Source organism: Lagopus leucura, unplaced genomic scaffold (genome assembly GCF_019238085.1).
Source record: "Lagopus leucura isolate 7727_CA_CO unplaced genomic scaffold, USGS_WTPT01 Super-Scaffold_100001, whole genome shotgun sequence".
Classification (NCBI taxonomy): Eukaryota; Metazoa; Chordata; class Aves; order Galliformes; family Phasianidae; genus Lagopus; species Lagopus leucura.
Genome location: NW_024962262.1, coordinates 42,810,420 through 42,837,984, shown reverse-complemented (window position 1 = coordinate 42,837,984; position 27,565 = coordinate 42,810,420). Strand labels below are relative to the sequence as shown.

The 27,565-nt window shown below is 43.7% G+C and overlaps 1 protein-coding gene across 1 annotated transcript; it reads left to right on the top strand.

The window, feature by feature from the left end:
- On the top strand, positions 1-27,511 carry GRTP1 (growth hormone regulated TBC protein 1). The gene is made up of 8 exons (XM_042866914.1): positions 1-84; positions 929-1,080; positions 6,715-6,873; positions 11,389-11,513; positions 13,147-13,243; positions 24,583-24,755; positions 24,862-25,047; positions 27,027-27,511. Exons 1-8 carry the CDS (start codon positions 47-49, stop codon positions 27,114-27,116), a joined length of 1,020 nt encoding a protein of 339 aa, XP_042722848.1. The 5' UTR covers positions 1-46; the 3' UTR covers positions 27,117-27,511.
- The last annotated feature ends 54 nt before the right edge of the window (positions 27,512-27,565 follow it).

Genomic DNA, 27,565 nt, shown 5'->3' with positions numbered 1-27,565 from the left:
GCCCGCCGGCGGCTCCCGGCCGGAGGGGGCCGAGCGCTGACGGCCGATGGCCGGGCTGGAGGACGGCCGGGAGTGGGCGTACAGGTAGGGCGGGGGGCTTGGCGGCCCTGGGGAACGCCGTTTGGACAACTTTTTGCCCATCCGAGGGAGGAGGCGAGCCGGGTGCCGGAGCGGAGGCGCCCGGTCCAGGCGGGGACTTTATCGGACTTAAAATAGCCCTTTCCCCGCTGGCATCGCGACCAGGGCCAGAGGGAGCCGTATGGCTCCCCCCCCCCCGCCTGCAGCGCAGGTGTGAGGCGGGCTGGCAGCCGGGGCAGGTGCGGGCGGGAGGGAGGAGGTGCCATAGCCGTCCTCTGCTTTGGGCTTCCCCTGTACCCCGCGGGAGATCGAGGGCCGCTGGTGCAGCGTTTCACTCTGCTGCACGCCCGTGTGCTCGCGTGTACATAGCGCTGTGCAGGTGCCACCACGGGGACAAATTCCGTCATTGTGTGAGCACCAGCAGGTGTGAAGCGGCGTGGGAGGGAAGGTACCACCGACCTGCCTTCCCGCAGTGCGTCCGGCTGAAACTCGGCCGGGTTGGGGTGGCTCTGAGACTCCATTAGCACCCGAGATAAGGTTCTGTGCAGTCATCTGGGTCAGTTTTGCACAGAACGGATCCTTTGCTCTAAGAACTCCTAGAAGCAGTGAAATCTGTAAAACTGGCTGAGCAGTGCGTGTGTCACTTCGCTTACATACATTCCACATTGCATATCAAAGGCGTTTAACAGCGTGTGTACAGCAGGGTTTTGTTGGGTTGTGAGATTTTTTGGCTGCTTTTGGAAATAGCAGCTGGAAGCTATCTGAAGCATTGTAGCTTTTTATTTGTTCATTTATTTTCCCCAACTGCAGGTATGTAGGAACAGTTGTGTAAGAATGCTTTATTTTGCAGGGTTGATCCGTATGGGTTTGAGAGGCCAGATGACTTTGATTACGCGTCCTACGAAGCGTTCTTTTCCAGATACCTCGTGGTGCTCACCAGAAGAGCAATAAAATGGTCCAAGCTCCTGAAGGGGAAAAACAGCATACAGAAGGGTTTAAAAGGTGTGGTTACTTGTGGGTAAAAATGCATTTGGTGGAACCTGTATAAATTGCATTGGTTTGGGCTTTTGAATGTTGTATTCTATTTTCTTATTATAAACAGTAATGATACCTAAGCGAATACGCTGCTGTTAGGGAGATCATTGGTTTGATTTAAAGCTTACAAAGGATTAATCCTTCTTTGGCAAACGTTATAATATCTTACTACATCTGTAACCCAGAGATTACAGCCACGGGAACTTCCAGATGCTGGTGTGCAGCTGTTTGTTGCATGGCATGCTTTGAAAAGATGTGCAGAGCTGCAGAGTCTGCGAGCCCCAGGATGAGGGTGTGAGGGCTCTGCCAGGAGAGCAATTGCTGACAGCTTTCAAATTCTTCCTTTTGTAAAACAACATTTACCTTGCTGCTCAAAGGATGTGTACAGAGAACTGGAGCTAAATGCTTCACAGAGTGAAGGAATTAGGACAAATGCAGTTGAATGTTCAAAGCTCTGCCTCAGGTATAGTCTGAGTGCTAATCTGGGGGTTGTTTTTTTTCTTTTTTCTTCTTCCCTTGGCACCAATAATGAAGTGATAACAAGTTAGACATCTTAAGTGGAACAGTGTATGGAGCGATGTCAGTCTTGAGGCTGAGGATCACCAGAAAATGTAGGTTTAAGCTATAGTTGCTAAATCATCGAGTCACAGAATGTCCCAAGTAGGAAGGAACCCACAAGGATCACTGAATCCAGCTTCTGGTTCCGCACAAGACTACCCAACATTCAAACCCTGTGTCTGAGAGTGCTGTCCAAATGCTCCTTGAACTCCAGCAGCTAGGGGCTGTGCCCACTGCCCTGGGCAGCCTGTTCCAGTGCCCGGTTACGTGAAAGTAACTACTGCTCTCTTACTTTTCTTGCAAATATAAAGAAGCTTTTACTTAAAGTGTTACATTTTATATAATGGTAACTATGAAGTATTCTGAGTTGGTGTAGATTGTGGAAAAAATGTTTCCTTATTTTCTTAAAATGTGTGAACTGTGACAGGTGCAACCTTCAGTAATATCTGTGAGTTGGTCACATCTCTCTCCTGTCACATAGCCTGTTCCAGCCTTGTCACGCTCCTGTGACATAGCACTGTGAATGCCTTTGGCATTGTTTTGGAGCTGAAACTTTGACTAATTCTCTTAGCTTGTCCATTAGACGTCAGTAGCAATAGCCATGCTGCTTCTCCACTAATAGCCATTAATAATCATTAGTGTTGTGTCAGTCTTCAGTAACAGTATTGTATTTTTTAAAGGTCTGCAGCAGTATGTGAGAAATGGGATGTATTAAATCCCCTGAGAGGGTGCAGGCAGCCTTGATGGTAGGAAGCCCCTTTGTGCTGGTGTGCCATCTTTGATAATATTAATTTTAGCAAAAGATACTTCAGTTTGTCAACTGTGCATAACTATAAGGAGAACAACTGGAATAAGCAGTGTTGGGCAAATGTGGTCTGAGTGTAAATGTAAAGCTGTTAAAAAAGACCTCCCTTGTTATCTTCAGCTGATACCTTGAGGGAGAAAAGCAGCAGATTAACTTGTACCATTACTGATTTAAATACTTCCCCTCTGATACCAGTATTAAGGTCTGTGGCAGATGCACAGAGAATCATGTAAGTAGTGGCTTTGGTGTGCACCCTGACCTGGAGGAGGACCCTGTGGGAACCCAGAGAGCAGGAGGTCTCTGTACTCTTGTTGAATTTCATCCTCTAGAATGAGGGTCCTTGCTCTAAGGCTCTGCTCAGGAGCTGATTCTGATCAACTTCCTTGCTGCAGAAGTCAGCCATAAGCAGGAATCATAGAGTGGCCTGGATTGAAAAGGACCACAATGATCATCTAGTTCCAACCCCTGCTATGTGCAGGGTCACCAACCACCAGACCAGGCTGCCCAGAGCCACATCCAGCCTGGCCTTGAATGCCTCCAGGCATGGGGCATCCACAGCCTCCTTGGGCAACCTGTTCTAAGGCTTCAACACCCTCTGTGTGAAAAACTTCCTCCAACATCTAACCTAAACCTCCCCTGTCTTAATTTAAAACCATTCCCCCTTATTCTATCACTATCCACCCTTGGAAGCCATTCTGCCTCCTGTTTATATGCTCCCTTCACATACTGGGAGGCCACAATAAGGTCTCCCTGGAGCCTTCTTTTTTCCAGGCTAAACAAGCCCAGTTCCCTCAACCTTTCCTCATAGGAGAGGTGCTCCAGCTCTCTGACCATCTTAGTGGCCCTTCTCTGGACCCACTCTAAGAGCTCCACGTCCTTCCTGTACTGGGGGCCCCAGGCCTGGATGCAGTACTCCAGGTACCTGAAGAGTACTTTCTCCCCCACAAACCCAACAGATGTATCTGCAAACTGATATTCTCACTTGGAGTTTTCCTGGGGCTGTTTTAAAAGGCATCCTTCTATGGCTAGCCATGAGTGAGGCAGCTCTGCAGCTCCACACCCATTTCTCTTTACATGCAGAGAAGCTTAGAATTCCTCTGAGCAGGGTGACTTGAGTGAACAGGAAGAAGTGATGACTTGTGCTAATTTTCCAGTTTGGAAATGTGGTGTGTTCACGTGCTGCTGTCATGCCCTGTGTGGTATGTATGTATGTGCTTCTACTGTAAATAAAAGTAATTAGACTTTGTTTTAACAAGGATAATTAAGGAGTGTATCCTGTTGTTCTGGATCACAGCCTTCTGGCAGGGCGGGCCATGGGTGTTTAGGCTGATAGCTCCCTTTGCTCATTCTCCAGTCTCTTCCTTCATATTGTTTGGTGGCGTTTCGTTTTGCTTTCTGCCCTAGCTAGCTACAATGACTTTTATACACATGCACATTTCTAGGTGTTATTTGGTCCCTTAACAACTATTTCGATCTCCTTCATTGCTGAGGTCCACTTAATTATTGCTTCCATCCATTTGACTTCTATCTTTCTAGGACCAAAAGACAGACAAACTATCAAACCTAATCACCCAAAGGAGCTTAACTCTGGCCAAAAGTATGCTGTGCAAGAGAACTGTCTGTTCTCTTATGAGTGCATTGGGCAAAACTGGCCAGTAGCAAAAGGTGCCTTTCTGGTCTCGGAAGTTGGTAAAACACAGCAAAAAGTGAAAGAGATGGCACAAAACCGTGATTGTAACAGGAGCACTTCTGTTCCTGTGCAGGGCTTGGAGGAAGTAAGGAGCATCTTAGAAAGTCAGTTTGTATGTTTGACAGCAACTTGAATGCTTACAGCACAGATCTGTTTTGTTTCTTTTGCAGTGTGTTCATAAAGCAAAACTTTCAATTCCTTCTTGGTAAGTTGTTTTCAGCTCTGCTGCGGAATCTTTCTCTAAGGTCTGAGTTAATTTCCTCAGCATTGAATCGTAACTGTAACATGCAGATGCTTTTTACACTTTTGTAATATTATCAGCAGGATAACTTTTGTTTTTAGCTGGTATTTTCCTGCATAATTTGATTTACCACTTTCCCACTGAGGCCCAGAAGGCTTATCTGTGAACCCATCTCATTTTGAGTTCTCCTGGGCCTTTTTGAAGAGCATCCTGCTATGCTTTCTCCTTGTGCCAAGGTCAAAGACTCATGTCCACTTCTATGAATTAATGTGCAATGCTTTTGGAGGTGGATGCTAGCTCTGCTTCTAGAATGGATAGCTGTTCCAGAAAAACATACTATCTGAATTTGTATTACAGTAAGATAGCCCAGTAATGTGCTCATCAGCTATGCTTGGAGGATTTGCAGGCTCAGTCTGTCTGTGGTGCAGAGCAAAGCAGTGTAAAGGGGAAGAAAAAAAAAAAAAAAAAAAAGGGAAATACAACTTTATTTTGTGACAAAAAGGTCAAGAATTATCATTTTCTTGGTGGGCTTTTCCACCCTTCACAAGCTGGGGAAACTGGGATAGGCAATTGCCTGGCTGATATGAGCCTCTGGCCACCTATTGTCATGTGGATGATGACACTGAGGGATAATGAGTGTATGCAGAGCTGCAGGGCTGCTTTCCCCTTGTGCCAAGGTCAAAGGCTCATCCCCACGACTCTGAATTTAACATGTCGTGTTGTTGGATGTGGATGCTGGCTCTCCCTTCAGAATTGATAGCTGTTAAAGTACCGTCTAAATTTACGTGTTACAATATGATAACCCAGTAATTTGCTCAGTCACTGAGCTTCTTAGGAGCATTTGCAGGCTCATCTGGACATTTCACTGACTAAAATGAGGGTTCCTCAGATGCATTCCTGCATTTGCTGTGCCTGTCTGTAGGATTTATTGAGCATCAGAGAGCAAAATGTTGTAAAAAAGATGAAGTGGGGATTATTAAACATGGAAACTTAAGAATTATTTCCAGTCTATCTAGTAGAAGGCTGTAGTTAGTTACATTATAGCTGGAACAGGAGAGACTATTACCTGTGCTATAAACACTCATGGGATCACTAAACAAAAACTGCAGCTTGAAGGTCGAGTGTTTCTTGCAAATGTGAAGGGCAGGAACATTTCTCTGAAGGTACCAGATTTCAAGTGTCTGGAATGCCCATTAAAGATGCATGGATCTCTCCACTGACACCGAGAAAGCAGTTTGGAGTTCTGGAAGATAATGGGCTAAAATAAGGTGAATGCATATAGAAAGTCAGTGGTTGAGTTCTTGTAAACTCTTCTTTCACTCTGCTGTTTTAAGGCCAGTTGCCTTTAATTCAGATACTGTTTATCTTGAGTTACAGGTCTGTGTGACTGGATATAAGGAGGCTAGGTGATGCTATTGTGTGGAACAACAAAGAATTCCTCAGTCTCATTCAAGTCCCATTCTGTTAGTAAGAAATATCTGATGCCTTTGTCAGTTTCTTCTCCCTGGAAAAAGCTAGAAAATCTAAAGTGCTTGGCTATCTTTTTTGGATCATTAGGGTTTAGGATTATGAATTAATTACCAGCATTGCCTCTGTCTTAATGTCTTTCATTCCACTCCCAGGAGGAAGCTGCTTTGGCTGCTAATAGCCTGATGCTTCTTCCTGCAATCTTGCATCCTGGATGTTCATACTGAATCATCATCTTGAATTAACAAACAAACAAGCAAAAAGAATGGTGCGATGCAGGTGATAACAGCTATTTTAGATTTGAAAAGACTTCCCTGTTATTCTGGGAAGAAAAACCTGCTGCGCACTCACATTTTTATCACTTCTAAAGCTTAGACACTAGCGTCCCATTTCACGTGTATCTTTGTCTGCTGTGGTTTCAGCACTTAGGTACTAAGCTGAAATCCCAGTGTTATGTTAACATAGCCATTTGTGCTAGAGCATAAGCAAGCAACCAGTGGTATCATACTGGAAGATGTTAGGGAGAGATCAAAGATGGGCTGAATGAAGAAGGACAAAGATTGCTGTTTATATCTCCATCCAGAAAACTGGAAAAGATTCAAAGTCCTTATGGGAGACAGAGGGCTGGGAGTGAAGATCAGTGTGGGGAGTCTAAGACATACTGTGTAGCTGAGAAGAAAATGTTTGTCCTAATTGGTAGTATAGGTTTGAAAGCATAATAATCTGTAGTCAAGAGTTTTCCTTTGACTTAGAAACTTTCTTTTGGTCATTCTGAAAGAAAAGTATAAGTGGAAATATTTTAAAAATAAATAAACTAAAAAGAATCATTTTGTTTTGCAGTGAAGAGATATATCAGGAAAGGCATTCCCAACGAACACCGTGCATTGATCTGGATGATCGTGAGTGGGGCTCAAACCAACATGGAGCAAAACCCTGGATACTACCAGACACTGCTTGAAGGAGAGAAAAATGACAAGCTGGTTGAAGCAATCAAAACAGGTCATTGTCCTGATAACAGAACCTTTGTCTGTCTGCTGTGCTGTGCCCTTCAAATGTAGGAGATCAAGTATGTGATGGAAAACTTAGGTTTTGGTAGTAGTGGTGAACTAACATGTAAATTAGATTAGCCATAAGCTCTTTAACAGTACAGTTCTTGCCAGGATTATCATGTGGTCAAAAACAGTAAGGAAGATTAGAAATTATTTGGGAAGGAACAGCGAACAAACTAGAAAGTATTATGTCATCTCCTAGGTGAATGATGAGTTACTGTGACACCTGCCTTTGTTACTTCCTTCCCCAAAGGACCTGGAAGAGCAGCAAGCACAGTGATGAGGATATTTCATGAAAATGGCAGAAGAGGTTGCTGTTGCCTTTTTCCATCTTGAAAAAGCCAGGTTGTTAAAGTTGAGGCTTTACTGATTTTTGTCTGGAGTTAGATAAGCATTGAAGCTCTTCTTGTTTTATGCCATGTTCCCCTCAACAGCAGCACCACGAGCTTTTGGGGCTGCACACCTTAGTAAGGCATTTTGGAACATAATCTTTCATGTTCTGCCTATGCAAAGAGTAGCCAGAAATCTTCTGGTTTGTATCCTGCTCAGAGCTGGAAACAGCAGAACTCTAATTTCGTGAATACAGAGGAAACTACAACATTGAGTTTCTATAGCCAGCCTTGGTAAGGACCAGGTGAAGGAGCAAGATGTATTCAGTCAAGTGTATTTGCTGCAAGAGAGAGATGAAGCAATTTCTTTTCTCAGTTATCTTTTAACTGCCTGGCTGCTGTGCAAGTGAGGGAATGGGATATAGGAAAAATGGGGTGGAGGGCTTTATTTGAAGAGGGGAGAAAAAAAAAAAGAACTTGGTACTTCAGAGTGATAATTTTCGTTTAGAGATGAAACAGCAGTGTGAATGTATGAGGGCTAAAGTAGAGAAGTATTAAAAGTGAATGGAAAATTTATGTTTAACTCAGTAATCTTCTTGACTGTATAAATTTTATTATTGTGGGCTTTAGGTGGGGACTGTTTCAATGTAAATTGTTGCCTGACATTCAGTACGTTTTGCCTACATTGGTTTCCCCTCAGAGTGGTTCTTTGTAAGAGAAAACTAAGTTAAGGTGTGGAGTTGTTTTGTCATTTGCTTCTCATGTTTGCTGTTCCCAAAATTTTCAGGCAGTCCTGTAGTCTAGCTGTAATGTAATAGGACAGCTCAATGCTGAGGTTTAGAAACAAGGGAAGAGCAGCCATGTTTTCCTCTTATTTCAGGAGGAGGGTTGGGAGGGCACAGCCAACCGTGGATTTTCCTTCAAATTCTTTGTAAAATGTGTAAAAGCCAGTGTTTCCTGTTCCTTTTATGTGCCCAGAAGCTCAAAACAATTTTCATTTACATTTGGAATTTACTTGCAGTCTGGAAATGTCTTCAGTGGGATGTAATTAAGTTGCCATCAATTAAGTTGCTAGAGGGACCTGGACAAGCTTGAAAAGCAGGCTCATGAGAACCTAATGAGGTTCAATAAGGGCAAGTGCAGGGTGTTGCACTTGGGTTGGGCTGTTCCTAGTTACAGATAAGGACTGGGAGACGAACTCCTAGAGAGCAGCCCTGCTGACAAAGACTTTGGAGTCATGATAGATGAAAAGCTAGACATGAGCCAGCAGTGTGCTCTTGCCACCCAGAAGGCCAGTGGTGTCCTGGGCTGCATTAAAAGAAGGGTAGCCGTCAGGGAGAGGGAGGTGATTGTTTCCTTCTGCTCTGCCCTTGTAAAGCCTCATCCAGAGTACTGCGTCCAGGCCTGGGGCCCCCAGTATAGCATGGATGCAGAGCTGTACAGAGAACTGGTCTAGTTTTAAAGAAAAATCTGATTACTGATAGCAATTAAACTGTCTTTTGACTATTTCCCCTCTTCAACTTGCTGATTCCCAATTGATGAGCTTTATTGCTGCTTTTGCTGTATGGCACTTGCTGTTGGAACAGGAGAAGTACAAGAGAGAGAAGACATCTTAAGTTTAAGAGCTTAAATAATGCCTGTCTCGAAGTTCTGATGGAAATTTTCATAGTTCAGCGTTAGTACATATTTAGAAGGGAATGCATTCCTACTGAGCTTTGTTGTTCATGCCCTATTATAGTAAATCTTGTAGGACAAGTGATGTTGGTATGATAAAACGTGGCTGTCCTCCTGATACAAAGGCTATGTGCTGATTACAGAGAGGTCTGGCTGTAAGTTAATGTTTGCTTGCTGTGGGTGCCATTGGAAAATATTCCACTTCTAGACCAGGCCATTGAATTGCAGGTAAGTCCATAGTGTGTGCGAGTCCTCTCATTACACACACAGCTAGCAGCCACATTTGTACTCCTGCATTTCAAGAGCGAAGAGGAGCTGTATTGGTGAGAAACTCACAGTCCCCTTGGCCTGTATGACACTTCCTGACCTCTGGTGTGAAAATCTGGCTATGTGGGTCAGATGGTGCCTGTGGGATCGTTTGTAACAGGTTCAGAAAAGTGATGCAGGCAATTGCTGTTGATTTTTCACTGGAGACAGTGGACATTTTACTCTCAAACCATAAATAAGTTTCTCTGAAGGGAGTTGACTTGCTAGTGAGGATTGGGCATGCTCACTAAGTTCAGGGTATTTAGGAAGCAACAGCGTTAGTTCTTTGGGCTCTGTGTGAGAGATGCTCTAACAGATCATGCCCAAATGGCTTCCTCACCTTGTCTGTCTGCCAAAATAGCTGAAGGAAGAGCTGGAGGGGAAAAGTGTGTAGTGATACTTCCTCAGAGTACCTTACCTGCAGTCCTCCTTATTGCCTTTCTCCAGTTCTTTTGGAGATGAGAGGGAATGGAGTTTGTGCAATTCATGCTCTATTTACAAAGAAAACATGCTCTGGGATCAGAAAGCAAATAGGAACTGATTGTCTACAGACCTTCCCCAGGTTGTGAAATTGAAGATGACTTCAGTTTGGTCAGCCTCTGTTCTCTTTGGACTTTTCCTACTCCTTTCCTTACTCTGCACAGCTGTTGAGAAGAGCCACAGCTGAAATGTCAGCTTTCATCTTTTCTGTTAAGTCCAGCATATACTTGAATAAACAACAAATTATTCTGGTTATGCAAATACAATGCTGCTCTTCCTACCAAGAGGAAACAAACATAGTTATCCTATAACTGCCTGGCCGCTGCTCAAGTCCTTTTAAAATTATCTTTTTCCTTTTGCTTTTCTTGCAGGTCACATGGGAGGTGAAATATTTTCTAACATTCCCATTTCTGTAAATGATTTATTGACTTTAAAAGGAAAAAAAAAAAAAAATGGTGATTTGTGTGATGATTTCTTAATGCTTTCAGATTTCCATGAGACTAAACAAGATTTTGAGGGACTCCTGCTTTTAGTTGCGTGCAGCTCCAGCTCATGTCAAGGCTGTGGTAGACTTTGTCCTTTATGCAGAAACAGCTGATAAGATCTGATAACTCATAGAACACAAACATCTGTGCAGTAATGTTCACACTGAACTTTTTTTGTTTTTGCTGACTGTCACTGTTATGTTGTTGTTAAATATAACCAACATAACTGTTACTTTATTAACATCTCAGATTTTGAAAATCTTCAAAGCAACATTGCTTTTAAATAGAATTTTTCTCCCCAGCTTGTGCTTCTACAGATCAGATGTGCGAGTGGACTGGGTGACCTTTGCTCACCCCTCTACAGGGTGAAGCTGGCTAAAAACTTAACTCTGCCTTTTTCTTTCCAAGCACCAAAGAGTGTTGGGGTGACTGGCTCAAACCTGCATGCCTTTTTTTTGGTCCTTTGTAAAGATCTGTGTTTGATCTGGAAGAAAGGAATGTTTTGAAATGCCAATAATTGCACAGTCCTTGGTCCGGCATTGAGCTAAGCATGTGGGATGTGCGTAGTCTCCTTCTCAGTGTTCTTGCACAAAGGAAGGAACAGACTGTCTAATGGTCACCTCCTAGAGGAAAAAAAAAAATCATAAAAAAAACCCCCAAACAATCAAAACCAAATTACAAAGAAATTGTGATTTCAAGTGAAAGTGATCAGTTGCAAGAATAGGTCTTTTATTTGTTTATTTTTTTAATAGTTTGGGAATGTTTGGTGGAAGCCTCCTGGGTGATAAGTCAGCTGATTTGGTTTGTTATGGAATATGCTTTCCTAGAGCTGCAGCTCATTTTGTGCTGTTTGGCTCAATAACATTGTTTTTTTTATTGACCTGAGTGGTTTGCTCTCATTTAGCCTTTGCAGTCACACCATGAGAGAACCCATTCTGCAGAATTCCTGTAGTCCTCCTGGAATTGATTTCTGTACACTAATAAGATCAGTCTTTCTAGGAATAGATTATCTGCAAATGCAGATGGCCTTTTAGCCAAAATAGGGGTAAAGCTGCTCCTGTTAAAACTCATCCACCAAAACCACGGTTTAATGAGGTTTTGATTGTACTTCAGGAAAGCTGCAAAAGTTTCTCTGGAAGGCAAAGGGAGGAGCAGCTCTTAACTTTGGTCTTTTTTTCCCCTTCTGTCTAGACATGAACAGAACATTTCCAGATAATGTGAAATTCCGTAAAACGGCTGATCCCTGCTTGCAGCACACACTCTACAACGTGTTGGTGGCCTATGGACATCACAATAAAGCAGTAGGATATTGTCAGGTATGTGATCACTATTTTTTTTTTGGTGCCTCCTCCTAGTATAGGTGGCAAGTGGGAAGAAAATTGGTTTGAAGTTCACTTCATAAAGTCCTCTGTTCTCTTCCCCTTCTGCACTGAAGACACAAATGCAAACCTAACCCTCATGTATGCTAACCAGCTGTACACAGAGATTGTTTGAAACATGGCAATTAAAAAATTGCATGATTTTTCAATGTTATTGCTCTCGGTATTGCATATTTATTAAAATGTTTAATGTTGTGGGAACAACAGAAGATATAGAACTGTGAAGAGTCTGCTTTGCAAACAGAACCTAAACCAAATGCTAGCAACTGCTTTCTGAGGCATGACATAAATAAGTAGAATTCTGCAATTTTTGCCCTCTCAGACTCTCTGGGGGGGCACTTTCATAGTGCTAGTACATTTCTGGTGTTTGCTGAGACAGCAGCATGGCACTGCCTGCCCTGCTACAACCGGTGAAGTTCAGAGCCCTGCGAATTTACGCTTCAGAGAAGTTTTCTGTGTGTGCAGTGCTAAATGCCAAGCAGTCTCGTGTCACCATAGATGGATGCAATTACTAAGCTATCAGCCTAGAAACAAATAGTTGATGTCCTGGCTAGGAGGCCAAGCACCGTGTAAGGCCGTGCAAGGTCTGTCTGAGCTGCTGTGACTCAAAGCTTGAAAATGAGCCATTGGGTAAGGTGCAGTGTCCTAATATTTCCCCGTTCTGGGAGTGCTACAAGGCCTTCTGTAGTGGGGCAGGTGAATTGAAGAAATGAGATCTTGGTTTCCATACAGGCTTCTGGCTTCTTGGTGGCTGTCATCCTCCTCAGAGCCGTGACAGCACTGCTGCCTGTAGCCACTGGCAATGCTGCAGAAGCTGAGCTTAGAATGGGAGACAGCAGGGAGAAAGACAAATAAAGGGGTGAAACTGAAGAAGACAATGTAACCAGCACTGGCTTTCATAGCCTGTAAATATTTAAAGATAATGTAATTTTCTGCTAGCCTAGGAAGACTTCCAGGGGAGCTTGCACCTCAGGGACATCTTTTGTAAATTGTCACGCTAGTTTGCTTTCTGTATTGTTGTAAGTATCGTCTTGTTTGCAGTAGAACAGACATACTTGAGACAACTGAAAGCTGAGGAATAGAAAGAAAGTAGATTAGTGATATTTCTATAGCAGTGTTATGGTGAATATGAGCAACAGCTCATTAAAGCTACTGGAGTTTCAACTTTTTACTCAGGATTCTTTGGCTCAAACGTTCTACTGCAGATTCGTGGTCCACCTGCAGGTGTGTTGCACATCCACACCAGCCATGTTTTGGTTCTGGCCAGAACACTCATTGACTGCACTGAGACAGGGCTTTGGGATTATTATTTTTAAGGGAAAATTGGAAATAAATCATATGCTACTAAGTTTTTTCTTTCAGTTTTCTCTCTCTGAGCTTTTTAAAGTAATTCTTGGTAGCCATCACCATGGAGATTTAACAGCTTATTCAACCAGTGCCTTTTATTACTAAACTTCACCTAATGTTCCAGCTGTGTAGAATGGCAGTAAGTTAGCCCATAATCAAAAGAAATGACATAGAAACTCTTAAGGTAAATGCCTGCATCTTAAAATTATTCTCTTTCTTTCAGGGCATGAATTTCATAGCTGGATACCTGATTCTTATTACAAAGAACGAAGAGGAGTCCTTTTGGTTGCTAGATGCCCTTATTGGAAGAATATTGCCTGGTATGCTAAGAGCTTACACAGTTATCTTTGTATACCAAAGCCTGGCTTTTCTTTGATCTTTGCATTTTAGTCCATTTTTCAAGATTTTAGGTGTTAAATAGGCTGATGTGGACTGAAGACATTTTAGGGACCTGGAAACTAGGCAAGGACAACACAGAGGCCAAACTTGCGTGCTCTCCAGTCAGACTTCAGCCTTGGTTTTGTTATTTCTCACTCCCTGCTATACCTGTTTGGTAGGTGTCTTCCTATGCCAGTGTGATGCTGGAGAACAGGGCTTGGATAGTGTCTGGGATTTGTTTGCAGGAATATGAGCTGAGGCACAGAAGAAGCAGTGATTGCAGAGCACGAAGATGGGTGATGCACACAGCTTGAGTGCTCAGTCTGCAGCAGTGATTCCCAGTGATTTGGCAGGAGTGACCTTTCTTCAGAAGTAGCTGCAAGGTAGTGTGGGTTTCTGCCAGACAGGAGACCTCTGAGCAGGCGTGCCTTGGGCACTGTCCATGCAGCAGTATTGCACAGCAAGGCAAACAAATGTCGCCCTGTCTGTGTGTGCATGTGACTTTCTTATCACAGCTCTTATAAACAATTACAGGATCTAGCCAGGCTGGTCAGTAGAGCCTTGAGGGCAGTACAGCACACCGTAAGGTACACATGGCGTTTACGACTGGTCAGCTCAGCAGCTCCCTACATTCTCTTGCCTGCTTGCCTGGCTTTGCAGCAGGAGCTTACCTGCTGAATTTTGCCTTGTATATAAGCTGAATCTCACCATGTGTGTGGACTAGCTTAAAACCACGAGCAGACATCGGACACAGTTACGTGTTATACTCTTAGAAAGTATATTTGGGAACATACGTTCTAGGAATTTAGTTCTAGAGGAAGAATGGCTTTGTCAGGAATTCCCACGAGCATTGCATGGGAATGACTGCAGCTACACCCTCAATGTAAAGCCATGTTGAGAAACTTGTTTTTCTATAAGGAAGCTTTGAAATTCGCTGTTGGCCCAGTTTTGCTTTTGAACAGATGTTTTTCTCGGGTGGTTGGAGGCTGAGTGCAGTGGGACAGTGTCAGCTAAATGCTGGTCAGAGGCATCAAGACTGATACCATGTTTCTCTGGTTTGGTTTAAGATTTTTTTTAAAATGTATCTTTTTTTTTTCCATTTTTGCTGCCTTCTGAACAGAAGAGAAAGACTCTGGGGAAGAAAGCTGTGGGAGTTTTAAAAATTATTTAACCAAGTGTAAGAAAATAACTTTTACACTGAATACATCATATAGGAGCTGAGTTTTTTTTTTAAACATAGATGGAATGGTTGGACTTCATTTGCAAATTGCTGGATTAGAGACAGGTGAGGAGCACTTTGACTTGTGAATCAGTTTGCAAATATTTGAGATTTTACAGCCCCAAAGTTTACTTTCAAGCTGTAAGAATAGCCTAAAGAAATCAACCGTCTTGTTTTGGCTCAGCCTTGAGAACTGTAAGCCATGCCAACAGGTAGGGGACTGAAAGCTGCCCTCTGCCATGTGACCTGTCACTGCCTGAATGCCATTGATGTCCCTGGGGGGGATAAGTCCTTCCCCTGGCACAACTTGAGGGCATTCCCTGTAGTCCTATCACTAGTTACATGGGAGAAGAGGGTGATTCCAACTTCACCACAACCCTTCAGGAGAGCAATAAGGTCTCCTTGAGCCTCCTCTTCTCTAGACATTCAGTGCAGAGGCTCTCAACTTCCAGTTGGGAAAGGGATATCTGCTCAGAATGGTTATGCTGGGCAGGTCTTCTCTTCTTCACAGTCACTTTTGAGTGAGCTTGAGATGCTTTTTCCGCCTCGGCTGACTCAGCAAGAGCCCAAGTTAGCAGGGTGAAGCTTTTGTATAGTAAAAACATCTGATAAAATTCATAGTGTGGTGAGTAAGACAGCTGCATAATTTCAGTGAAATATTATGTATGTATGAGAGAGAGAGAGGCAGACTATGTCCATGAGGAAACTTGCTCAGGTGAGCACCTCCCTTGTGTTAGTAGTGCTGAGTACAGTGCCTTTCAGTTTAAAGCCATATAATTACTTGTTGGGGAAGAAGAGAAATACTGTACGTTCTCCAGGTTTTTAGAGGGAAGAGTCAGGTTTGTTGGATGCCAACAGGTTGATGAGCCAATCTTTTCCCTTAGTTTCATTTCTCTTCTTTGTGTCAATTCAATTACAGTCTATGCTTTCCCCTTTCACTGCAAGAGATATACCTCCAAATCATGTCCTCATTTCTGCTTATGTCCTGTCACTGCTGATTAAATTGATGGATATTTAGGACAATTTGGAAATCCCTTCTCTGCCCTCTGCAGTGTTAAAATGAATGCTTCCTTGCCCCTGCCCACACACATTTAATTGCACTCAACATCCACACTGGTATCTGGCTACTGGCAGGATTTTTGGCCAGCAGGTGAAGCCAACCAGCCACAGATCATGTTCCTGAAACCAGGGCTCACCTCCCTGCTCGTTACTGGTCTTTAGGATGAGGGGGACGCATGTGCCATAGGGTGTGATGGAAGTGCAGCTCCTCTGCCCTGGCAGAAGGGGACAGCTTGGCAATGGGGCAATTTGAGTAAAGGTTTTATGGCTGAATTACCTTATTATACCCCTCAAAAACCTTCTGACTCAGCAAAAGTTTAGCAGGACTGGAGCTGGTTGTGTGCCACACATCAGCCGATACAGCTGAATGAAGCCAGAGAGTCATTCTTCTGCTGAAGGCAGTCCCACAGCCTGTTGTGTCTGCCAGCTGCTCAGCAAGGGCTTTGGAAGGATTAGAAATACATCTCCACCCCATAGTATGGGAGAATTGAATTGTTTAACTGAAGTTGTAGGTGGTTTCCAAGATCTTTTTATTCCCAGGCTCAGTCAGAAGATGCTGGAGCCCGCAGGAACCAGTAAGGATTCAGTTCAAATCGAGAGTTCAAGTGTCTGCAACTTCTGTTCATTACAGCTGTGCTTGCTGGCACACTTTTTTTGTTCAGTTGGGGAAATACTGGGGAGGCTGGATTACTTTAGAGAGCAGCAGGTAGGAAGTAATTTTCAAATGTGGTACCTTGGTATGTAATCTAAGGAGCATAGTAGTCATGTTTTATGTATTTGTGAATAAACTGGGAATTGAACAGAGGAAAAATATGGCAGTTATTCACTCTGCTATACATGTATCATGTACAGGTATCAGGACTTAATATATGTAGAACACATTTTTTTGTGTGCCCTGACATGAGGCAATCTCATGTCAGGGCACATTAACAAACACCACCTTTTTCTCTTTCCCCAACACTGTTAATGATTAAGTTCTTCATTTAGGTTTAGCCTGCAAGTACTCCTCAGGGGTCAGTCTAGTGACCTTCCTTCAGCCTGGTGCTTTTTAAAATGGTTGATTTGTTTAACTGTTATGATGCCTGGTTGTTTATAAGTAACGTCAAGTAAGAGCAGAGTTTTGAATGATGACCACCAGACTGGCAGACCGCATTAACGGGCATTATCTGCAAGGACAAAAGGTGCAGTGCAAGATACTGCTCTGGTGTGCAGCTTAGCCACTGCTGGTTAAGGCAAACATCTGTGTGTTTGGATAAGTGATATCTGACACGTTTCTGGTTTGCAGTTGTATCAACCATAGGCTTGCAGGTATTGTTGCATAATGCAAGAGAAGAGAGTATTTCAACTGAGTAACAGAACGTAATTGCTCATCCAGCTTTTGCATATCCTCATCTTTCTTCTGATCAATGTTATGACCTTCTTAGAAGTCCTGTCATACAGACTTTAGGTTTTAAGGAAGGAGCCACTTAAGGAATACAGAATGCACTATTACCTATAAAGTATTTCTGTGTAGACTGCTTGTTTTTCTTTTAGTCGCAAGTAAGCGTGCATTTGTTTCCTTCTGGTGACTGAATGAATACCCAGAGGGATTGCTTTGGAACTTCAGAATGCAGAGCTGGCAAGACAGCCATGTCTTTGAAGACCTGCTTCTCCAAGGGGAAGTGGAACTTGGTTCCATATGGAGAATTTAGTCAGCTGTGCAGGTAAAAGGCACTGTGGGACCTGAGTGGAGTAACGCTGAGCTGAATTTGCAGCTTAGGAGGAGACTGTCACATAATGAAAAACGTCCTTTCAGAGGGAGTGTTTGAGCACTGCAAGCATGTGTGGAGAGCTTGCAAGGCTGTGCATAATGTGCGTGACGTCATGTTTGCAAAGTCGTTTTTGATAAGTAATCCTTTTTATAGCATTGCTTCTGGGCTGCTTCCTCATCGTGCTCTACTGGTAGCACCCAGCTGCAGGGCTGTGTGCTGGCAAAGTCCTCACAAACCCACACAGCATTCCTCTGATCATGCATGAAGCGATACTCACGTGCAGCTCTGAGGTACAACATCACATCTGCCCCAAGGAGAGAGGCTGAGTAGTCAGGAGTTTGAAAATGTGAGACTTGGACATACTCTGCTGCTAGTCAGCTGCACAATGAAAGGATTCATCTCTGAACGTTAGAGGTCAGTTGTATTTATCTAGAAGTTAAGCATGCTGTGTCCTGATAAGCTGAAAGTGGAATGTTGGGGTCATTGTGTGCGTATATTTAGAAACCTTGATAAGCCTGAAATGTTTATTACTTACGAATCTGAAGTGCTAGGCAAGAGGGAGATGGGAGACAGCAGGAAACAAGGAACTGGGGCTATTCTTCATTCAAATGATAAGTATACTTATACTTTGGAATAATAATATTTCCTTGAAACATCCCTTGCAAATTGCAAGACTCATCAGTAAAAGAGCAAGCTCATTGTTGAGTATGTGTGCTTTAGGTAGCTGGGTAGGAATGCTGCAGTTTTGCCTAAGCCGCAGGTCTCTTGTGTGTGGCCAAGTATTCATGTTCTCAGTCTTGCTTTTGTGTGGGAACATGCTAAACTTTGGCCGTGCACAACAAAAGGACCCAACATATTTAAAAATGCTGAAGAACATTGTATTCCTCAGCATAGCTGTATTTACCCTGTGGGAGCAGAGCTTAAATCATAGAATCATAGGATTGCTCGGGTTGGAAAAGACCTTAAATATCATTGAATCTAACTGCAACCTAACCATACTACTCTAACTAACAACCCTCTGCTAAATCACGTCCCTGAGCACCACATCCAAATGGTTGCAGCTCATGCTTCTTTTAAGACTTCATTTTACTATGTTCAAAAGCCCATAGAGATCTATGGGGTGTTTTCTCTGTGAAGTAGTCAAAGTCGCTTTTTATTCCTTGGATAAAAACCACAAACAGAAGTTCCTTACAGAGCTCCATTTCTGTAAGCAGAGCTGATAACCCTTTCTTTTGTGTGCCTTCAAGTCAACTTTCTGCATTAAATGTGAATATCAAACCTAGCTGCAGGTTTCTGATGTAGGTTGGGTTAATGTCACAGAGTGAAGTGACATACTCTCTCCTCCAGTAGTGAATGTATCCAAGGATTACTTGGGCTTTTCCTGAGCTAAAACCTGCTTATTGTGGATTTGTTTGTAACTTAAGATATTGGAGTGCTTTTGTTTTGTTTTGAAGTTGGTTGCCTACAGCAAGCTTGGACATTATTTCAAAACACAGTATGATGTATCCTACAGCATCGGTAATAACATAAAGAATGTGTTTGTGGAAGGCTATGTGCTTTGGAAGTAAAGGAATGATACAAAGGAAATTGTGAGCAGTGCCCAGAGTGGCTTTTGTCCACCTGAATGTATAGAAGTGGCATCTTTTTTTGAGAGATGTGTGGTTATTTCATATGTTTTATGTTCAGAAGATTTGAATGCTTTACCTACTTCTCAGTTTGTGGCTAGCAGAGGGATGTACTTCTTCTTTCACTTGTGCCTTTTATAGTTTGCTTCAAGATTGGTGGAGTGACGGCATTGGTGGACAAAGGGAAGGCGACCCGTGTCATTTACCTGGACTTGATCAAGGCCTTTGACATGGTCCCCCACCACATCCTCATCTCCAAACCGGAGGGATGTGGATTTAATGGGTGGACCACTCGATGGATAAGAAACTGGTTGAAAGGCCACAGACAGAGGGTGGTGGTCAATGGCTCTATGTCCAGGTGGAGGCCGGTAATGAGCGGCATCCCCCAGGGGTCTGCCTTGGGACCGGTGCTCTTTAACATCTTTATCAATGACATCAATGATGGAATCAAGCGCACCCTCAGCAGGTTTGCTGATGACACCAAGCTGAGTGGTGCAGTTGACACAGTAGAACAAAGGAATGCCATTCAGAGGGACCTCAACAGGCTTGAAAGGTGGGCCCAGGTGAACCTGATGAGGTTCAACACAGCAAAGTGCAGAGTTCTGCACTTGGACTGGAGGAATCCCAGGCATCCATACAGGCTGGGAGGAGAAGTCCTTGAGAGCAGCCCTGCAGAGAAGGACCTGGGGTCCTGATGGATGAAAAACTTAACATGAGCCAGCAGTGTGCTCTTGCAGCTCGGAAAGCAAATGGTATCCTGGGCTCCATCAGAAGAGGACTTGAAGTAAGCGAACTGTGGATTTTGTTCCCTTTCTCTTCAAGCTGAAGGGTTGGACGTGTGGATTCCTTTCCAAATATCAGGCCAGAACCATGTGTGTCTGCTCAGCTTTCTAGTTAAGCCTCCTGCATCTGTCCAGGTTTTTTAAGTGATTTAGTAGGGAGTTCCTGCTGTGACTTTTAGCATTGTTGTAAGGAGCTGAAGAAAATGTAACGTTGTGAGGTTATTTTTAAGTGCAAGATAATACAAGTGTGTGTTTTATGCTGAGAGGTTAAGAATAATCTTGTCAGTGCAGTGAACTGATAAAGTAGTTCCTCTTCCTAATCCCATATAGGAATTAACCAGAAATCCAGAGCCCTTGTTCAGCAGCGTTTGCCAGTCCTGTAAGACTCACAATACAGCTGTAAGTGTTTGCTTCCACTATGGGTAGAGCAAGCAGTCATGGTAATCTGCTGTGTTTGGTCATGAGTTCCTCTCCAATGGAAGAAATCTCATAGAATCACGATTACAGAGCATCCCGAGTTAGAAGGGACCCACAAGGATCATTGAGTGCAGCTCCTGGCTCCACACAAGACCACCCAAAATCCGAACCCTGTGTCAGAGAGGAAAACTGACCAACAGCATTTTGTTCTGCTGCGTGCAGTCTGTGCGTGAGTGCTTTGATAGCTACGTCTTTAATCTAGATTGGTTTCTAATGATGCACAGCTGCATCAAACATACAACAGTGAGTTACTATTAAAGGCAAACCCAGCCTGTTTCATTCCTTGTAACTGGAATGGCTGAACTGTGTTTGTGCTTTCGAACATGCTGCCAACTTTGCTTTGTTTCTCTGAGCTTGCATACAGAGTCTTTGCTCCTTCGTATTTCATTTTTGTTCACCGTAAAGTCAAGAACAATATCATCTTTGCTTTTCTTTCTACAGTCTTTATTTTTAAGAGCATCTCTCTTCTGTTTCTAAACGCTAGCTGCCACATTTGCTCAGTATCCCGTTGTGCTGCCTGAAAAGCAAAGAAACCAGACAGTTCTTTCTATACCCCAGCATCCATTTCCCAAATTCGGGATTAGAGGCAAGAGAAGAATATGGACAAATGGGGTTATGCAGGAAAAATAAAACACTGCCTGTTTGTGCTTGCTGAAAAGGTGTTAAATAATATCTCAGAGCAGCATAATCTGAAATTGTTGCGTAACGCCAGTATCACAGCCAGTAAACATCTATACAGTGCCTGTATTCTCCCTATTTTAAGGTAGTAGCCATCCAAAATGAATTGGACTTGCTTATATTTGTGTTTGTTTTGGAGTTGATCCTCAGTGGTGAGCGGATGGCTGCTGCTGCTGCAGTTCAGAACTCCAGAACAGAAGTTCTTGTTTGCTTTGACCCAATGAATTAAAAATGATGGCTGGAGCCTATTTGGGGGTTTTGCTCATCTTTCCTTGGAGGTTGGGGATCTTGTTTTTAAAATGACATGAGTGTAAGAGTTCAACTTGCCCGTAAAGCACGTATCTGCAGGATATCACAGTGGCCAGGACATCTGCAGGGGGTCACTTCGACCTGATAGTGCAAAAAGAGTTGGCAGTACTCATGGTTTTCCTCCTTTTCCTGTTGTGATTTTCTGATTTCCTCCCAAACATGTGTTGTTCAGCTTTTTTACTCAGAGTCTCGCAAAACAGGTTCCTACAAGACCTGTCTCACCTTTTTGAACTATCCCATGGTGGTAACAGAAGAGCAGAACACTGCCCTGCCTTTCTGGCCAAAGCAGGCTGAGAGTCGCCAATAGGGAGCAAACAGTGAAAGAATGCTGGAAAGGTTTGGTTTTTCTTTTTTCCACGAAAGCTTGCAATAGAATTTGATTCTGTTGCAATTGGAAATGTAGAAGTGAATCCTCTTTGTGAAGCCAGACAGTTGCAGTTGACAGCCTGCTCTTGCCCAAAGCCTGTTCTGCTTTTCTGCTCAGGCCTTGAGGGAAGTCTGGCTACAAACCCACTGCTCTTGCAACAAGGAGCCATGTAAGAGTGCTGCAGAACGGTGTGAAAATGAACCGGTTTTCAGTGGAGAGAGAAAACTTTACAAAGGAGAGAGTGCAGCTTTAGATGGGTAGGTGTGGTGGCTGCACAGCACACTGCAATTCTTCCGCTCCTTTACCTGCTGATGGGATCAGTGGGCAGACTGAGGAGCTGCAGATTATTGTACTGCAGAGGTCACTTTGCAAAGAACTTCGTCTTCTAAAATGGTAGGGGTCGATCTTTTTCCTCTTTGTCTCCCATGACAATTACAAATACACTTATAAATACAAATCATTTGGTTAGTCCCCGGCTGAGTTATGTAGGCTCTTGAAATAATAGAAATGCTGGAAGACGTGCAGCAGGGCTCAGGTCGTGCCTTGGTTATTTCTGCAATACTAAGAATAATTCCTAGGCTGCTTCTTGCAGAAGGAGTGTTTATATTTAACCTGACATATGCACGACAGACTCGAAGGATTCTTTTATAACTTCTGCAGCTCTGACTCGGGGAGGTAATTCAAGGCTAGCAGAGTACTGCATCTTAAACTTTTATTTTTGGAACCGCTTAATCTAGCTGTAACACCTCACAAGGACGTGCAGTCCTCACAAATCCTTATTTCCTGCAAATCTCATTACTGCTGGGGGACGCTGGCAGGCAGCCGTATGTGGAGCGGGATGCGGAGAGGTGCCGCTCGCTGTGTGCTGTTCCAGGGATGCAGAGCAGGTGAAGAAGATGTGGGGAAAGCAAGGGAAGCCTATGGGCGGCTTGCCAAAGAGCTTGGAAATGGGAAGCCTGAACTGGATGGTCTTTGAGGTCCCCTCCAGCCTTAAGCCATTCTATGACTTGATCATCCTTAAGGATCCCTTCCAACTCAGGATATTCTGCGATTCATATTGGGAAAGTTGGTTTTCATCCAGATGAGTTTCTGGAATTTAGTAACGAACAATAAATTGGAGGAATAATTTCTAGTACAGTATTTTGTTTGTTGCCTTCTGGTACGTGAAAAGTAATGTAGCATGTGATTGCCTAAATCACTTCCATCTTTCAGTGCAGAAATAAAAGGAAGCAATCTGACACCGTGTTTTCTCAGGAGATCACCTCTCATTTGAGGACACTCCTGCAAAGCAGCCCAGATCAATGGGTGACACTGTTGACCTATGCTTGCTGATTACTTATTTATTTTTCATTAGTGAGTGGCAGATTGGGAGCAGATGCTGGCTTAGGTCCGTTCCAGGTCATAAACTGTGCAGTGCTCCCCAGAGAGGGGATGCTAATGAATATGCTAATTGTGTCTGGGTAATGCAGACTGAGACATTTCAAATTGTTTGTGGCACAACGCAAAAGGACATAAAGCTGGGGTGTCTGGGTGGCAGGTGAGTGGAAATCATTTGCTGCACAGCATCCTTGTGCAGAAAGGCTCTGTGTAGGCTTGTTTATAAACAAGGGCATTTTGGCCTGGGAGAGACTGGGCAGAGCAGCCAGCTACAGAAGATCAGGACAAGGAGGCACACAGAGTGGCGTTAGAGATGGGGGAGGAGAGCCAGAACTGCAGAGCTTTGCTGAGGGGACATTTCAGAGGCACAAATACACATACCATGATATAGAGAACGATATATATTATAATTAATATCCCTGGCAGCTCTAATTAATATACAGTAAGTGCATGCATAGAAAGCCATCTTGGATGCTGCCCCTTGTACGTGACTTCTCCCTGCTGTGATCTGGCAGCAGTATCCCAGCTGAGCGCTGCATGCAGCCCAGCTGCCTGGCCTGCATCTAAGAAACCTGAACACAACTGGAGTTTATGCTGAGGCTTCTCAGCTGCTCGTAGCTGTGCTCATTCAAGGAGCGATGGACACATGGTCTCTGGCTGTGAGCTTTTTGCTGGGCAGCTCCTGGAGCACAGCGTGGTGTCTGGTTGCATTCTCACTGCGATGCTGGCATTTGCTCTGCTGCACTGATTAAAAATAGTGGCTGCTGTTGATTTTGGGGTATCAGGTGATGGCACAGGGTCCTTGTTCCTCCCAAGGACACTCACTGGTGACGATGTGAAGAAGTTTGTGCTCCTGTCTCAGGAACACCAAAAATAAACAGTTTGCAGATGCATGAGTGGAGCAAGAAGGGGAGCAAAGAGCAGCAGGCTTGTTCTTTTATCTTGAGTTGGATTCCTTGCCTTTTTCTTGCATGAAAGCAGCATTTTAAGCAAAGTTTACTTCACGAGTCAACATTACTCTTCCTGTGCTCCACTTCACAAATGCTCACAGCACTAACGTGTGTGCAGAGAGTTCTGGTGTTGGCTGTGAGCTCAGGGTGCAGCTCTGTGTTTGTTTTCAGTGTACTTCCTCGTTGCTTTGTGGAGCATGTCAGAGACAGGCGGGTGAAGCAGTGCATCCTGTGGCAGTGGCTCCTGTTCGTGGACAGAATTTGCTCGTCACAGTGAGAACAAAGAAAGTAAGGGTCGCAGACAGCCAGCAGAGTTCCAGTTCCTGAGGGTTGAGTGTAATGCTGCTTTGTGCCATGAGAAGCGCAGTGCATGTTCTGCAGCTGGGATGGCGCAGTACCGCTTAGTTCTCCTGGCTCGCACCTGGGCCACCTGAGCTCTGATAAACTTAACAGGAGACGATTTGGTAGGTGCGAATGTTGTTTTATGTACAGAGATGATCCTTGGCTAAGAGCAGAGCTGTATGACTACAGTGCAGGCATCTTCACTCTGTGGTTTAATTTACTGGAACTTGGGACACGTGGGTTGGAGGTGCCTTTGTGTGCCTTTCAGCTGTATGTGGGCATTCTCTTCAGTTCTGTGGAAAATAATTTCTACTGCCTACTGAACAATGGCTGCTTCTCTCCAAGATTATTACAGTCCTGCAATGCTGGGCCTGAAAACCGACCAGGAAGTCCTGGGGGAGCTGGTGAAGATGAAAGTTCCAGCTGTGGCTGAGCTGATGGAAAGACACGGAGTCATGTGGACCCTTGTGGTGTCACGCTGGTTCATCTGCTTGTTCATTGACATCCTTCCAGTAGAGGTAATTCCTGACATTCCATTCATCACAATGTGCTTATGGTTTCCTTTGTAGCACGTTAGCAGTAATTACCTACAAGCTGTAATCTGGACTCTCCCCTTTCCTGCAGACTGTGCTCCGAATATGGGATTGCTTGTTCTACGAAGGGTCAAAGATCATCTTCCGCGTGGCCTTAACATTAATTAAGCAACATCAAGCTTTTATTTTGGAAGCCACGAATTTCCCTGACATTTGTGACAAATTTAAGCAGATCACCAATGGAACGTTTGTAACGGAGTGTCACACTTTCATGCAGGTAAATTCTCCACAACCTTTAGTTAGGTATGAATGGGACTGACTTAGAGATGTTTCTTGCATTCAGAAAGGTTCATACTCTCCCATCCTTCTTACCAGGTGAGGTAAGAAGGGATCTTGACAAGAACAGAATTTTGGTGAACTGTGGATTGCCTGTTCCTGTGGTTTTCCTCAGGTGAATTGCAGGAGATGGGTGTAGGACAGACACAAGTGAACTCTAAATGTGCATGGATAAATCTCTGTAGTAGAAGGATCTAAAGCACTGTCAGAACAAAAAGGCAGCACCCAGCTCTTAACCTCCAGTCTGAAAGCCTTGATTACCAGAGCCTTATGGCAACCTGCAGACTAAGAACTATTCTTGTAAGTTATGAATAGAGTGAATGCCAGGTGTGTATAGAAGATTCAGAGCTGAACTCAGAAGACTGAAATGTAAGGACACCAGGAGCAGGTCTGCCACCACCCAGTCAGTGAGCTCTGCCACTGCTGTTACTGCAGTGCATTGAGCACAAAGCAGGAGGTGGCTTTTTGCTCCCTGAAGTTCGGTGCCCCTTTCAGAGCTCCGTGCACGGCTCTAGCACGGCTGTGGTAGGTTTCATTTTCACTTATAGATAAGGAAACTAAATTTAACTATGAGTGCTTATGAGTCTTTTGATTAGAGAGTTGAGGGGAAAGGTAAATCACAGGGGTAGCTTAATTTAAAAGGAAGATGGTTGAAGGGCTTTCCCTTCCATAAAGAGTCTAGAATAAGAGGTTTGTTAAATGTTAACCATCATGAGAATACCAGCTCAGAGGCTGATGCAAACACCTGTCCCTGAAGGACATTTTTTTTCTTTTCCTGCCTCTCCCTTTAATGCCATTGCATTTTACGGTGGCTGCCTTTAGAAAAGCCACCACTTTTTTCTTACAGTTACACTGAATGAAGATATTGGCGTTGCTTATTTTCCAGCAGTGTTTAGTTGGAGTGGTGAATGTCAGGAGCGGGCTTTCGTGGCAGGCAGATAACCAGCATAGCTCAGGTTCCTGTGTGCCACTGAAGCACGTGCTTTGGTTTTGTTCCTTGCAGAAGTACAGACAGTAGTACAGGAGGTGGTGATGACAGTGGGTATTTTACGTCTCCCTCTTGAACAAGCTCATTGTTTTCAATTTAAAGCTACGCAGACTTTGTTATCAGATGCTGTTCAGAACTGGCACATTTATAACCTCATCTTCAGAGCTGTAAGTGTAAGTACAGAGAAGTGAGACACATCTCAGCTGTAGACTTAAGCCCGTAAACTTGCAGCTTGCCTCACATTCTGTTCAGTCAGAGGTTTTAAATCAAGTAGTGAAAAATGTATTATTCTTGAGATCCCAAAAGCCACAAGCAATAACAAGAGCAATTATATAAGTTTTTGATAGCATTTAAATTGTCTCAAATCCTTGCGTCCATGTATCTGCTACCCCCAAAAGCCTACTAAGAACAGGACAAAAGTAGTACAGTATTGGAGTAACACTGCATTTTTCTGTTGGCAGCAGACTGTTGTATGTGAAAAATGAATTACCCAGGATAGCTTCATATATTCTGAGTCCAGAGAGGTGTTTTAACTTTGGAGTGGTTCTTTGTGGAGCCAGGAGTTGGACCGGATGATCTGTGTGGATCCCTTCCAACTCAGGACTCTGTCTGTGACTACGCATAGCATCCAGTGCCACAAATACCTTCTAAAAGAAGGTTAACTGGAGGCTTACATTCAAACTAGCCTTTGTACCATTGTTTTTGCATGAATTGTAAAGCAGAGGCTCAGAGCGAGTGCTCCAGCATATCTTTACAAAGGAGTAGATAAAGATTCTTCCCTGTTTTGAGGAGGCCAAACAGCAGTAAGCAATTTCACATCACGGCTACCAGCAAAGGAAGGATCTTGCCCATCTCACAGGGAGGTTTGTGAGAATTCCTGCACGTTGGCTAAAGGCTCCATTTTAACAGGATTTTCTCATTTTTGCCCCCAGAAAATATTCACAGAACCTGGCAGTCTGTCCATGGCAACAATTGACAAACTCCGAGAGACATGCAGAGAGAAGGTGCTTTCTCAGGGATAACTCAGCAGCAGGAACCAGGCGCTCAGACTCCAGAAATGGACACATTCCTCTTTTTGCACTGACTAAAGCACACTTTAAGCTTTCCAAGAGTTAACTGACACTTGACCAATTTTTTTCCTGCCTTCCATGTAAGTGTTTTTAACGCTTTGTACTGTATGTCAGACTTGATAACTGGAACTACTGCAACTGATGAATTTGTCATTATTAAGAATTCAAGTGTTTTCAGAGTAGAATGTGATCAGTGTAAGGACACTCCTCTTGAAGTCACTGTCCTTGTCTTTTCAGGGCGTTTTGTAATGTTGAAACAGGTGTATAGAATTACATATCCTTCGTATTGTATTAACTATGACACCTCTTTCCATTTGTACAAAATAAATCTAATTTAATTTGTCAGAGCCTGGTTTTTTTTTTCTGGTGTTTTGTTTTCTGGCTCAAAAGCTTCAAGGGCA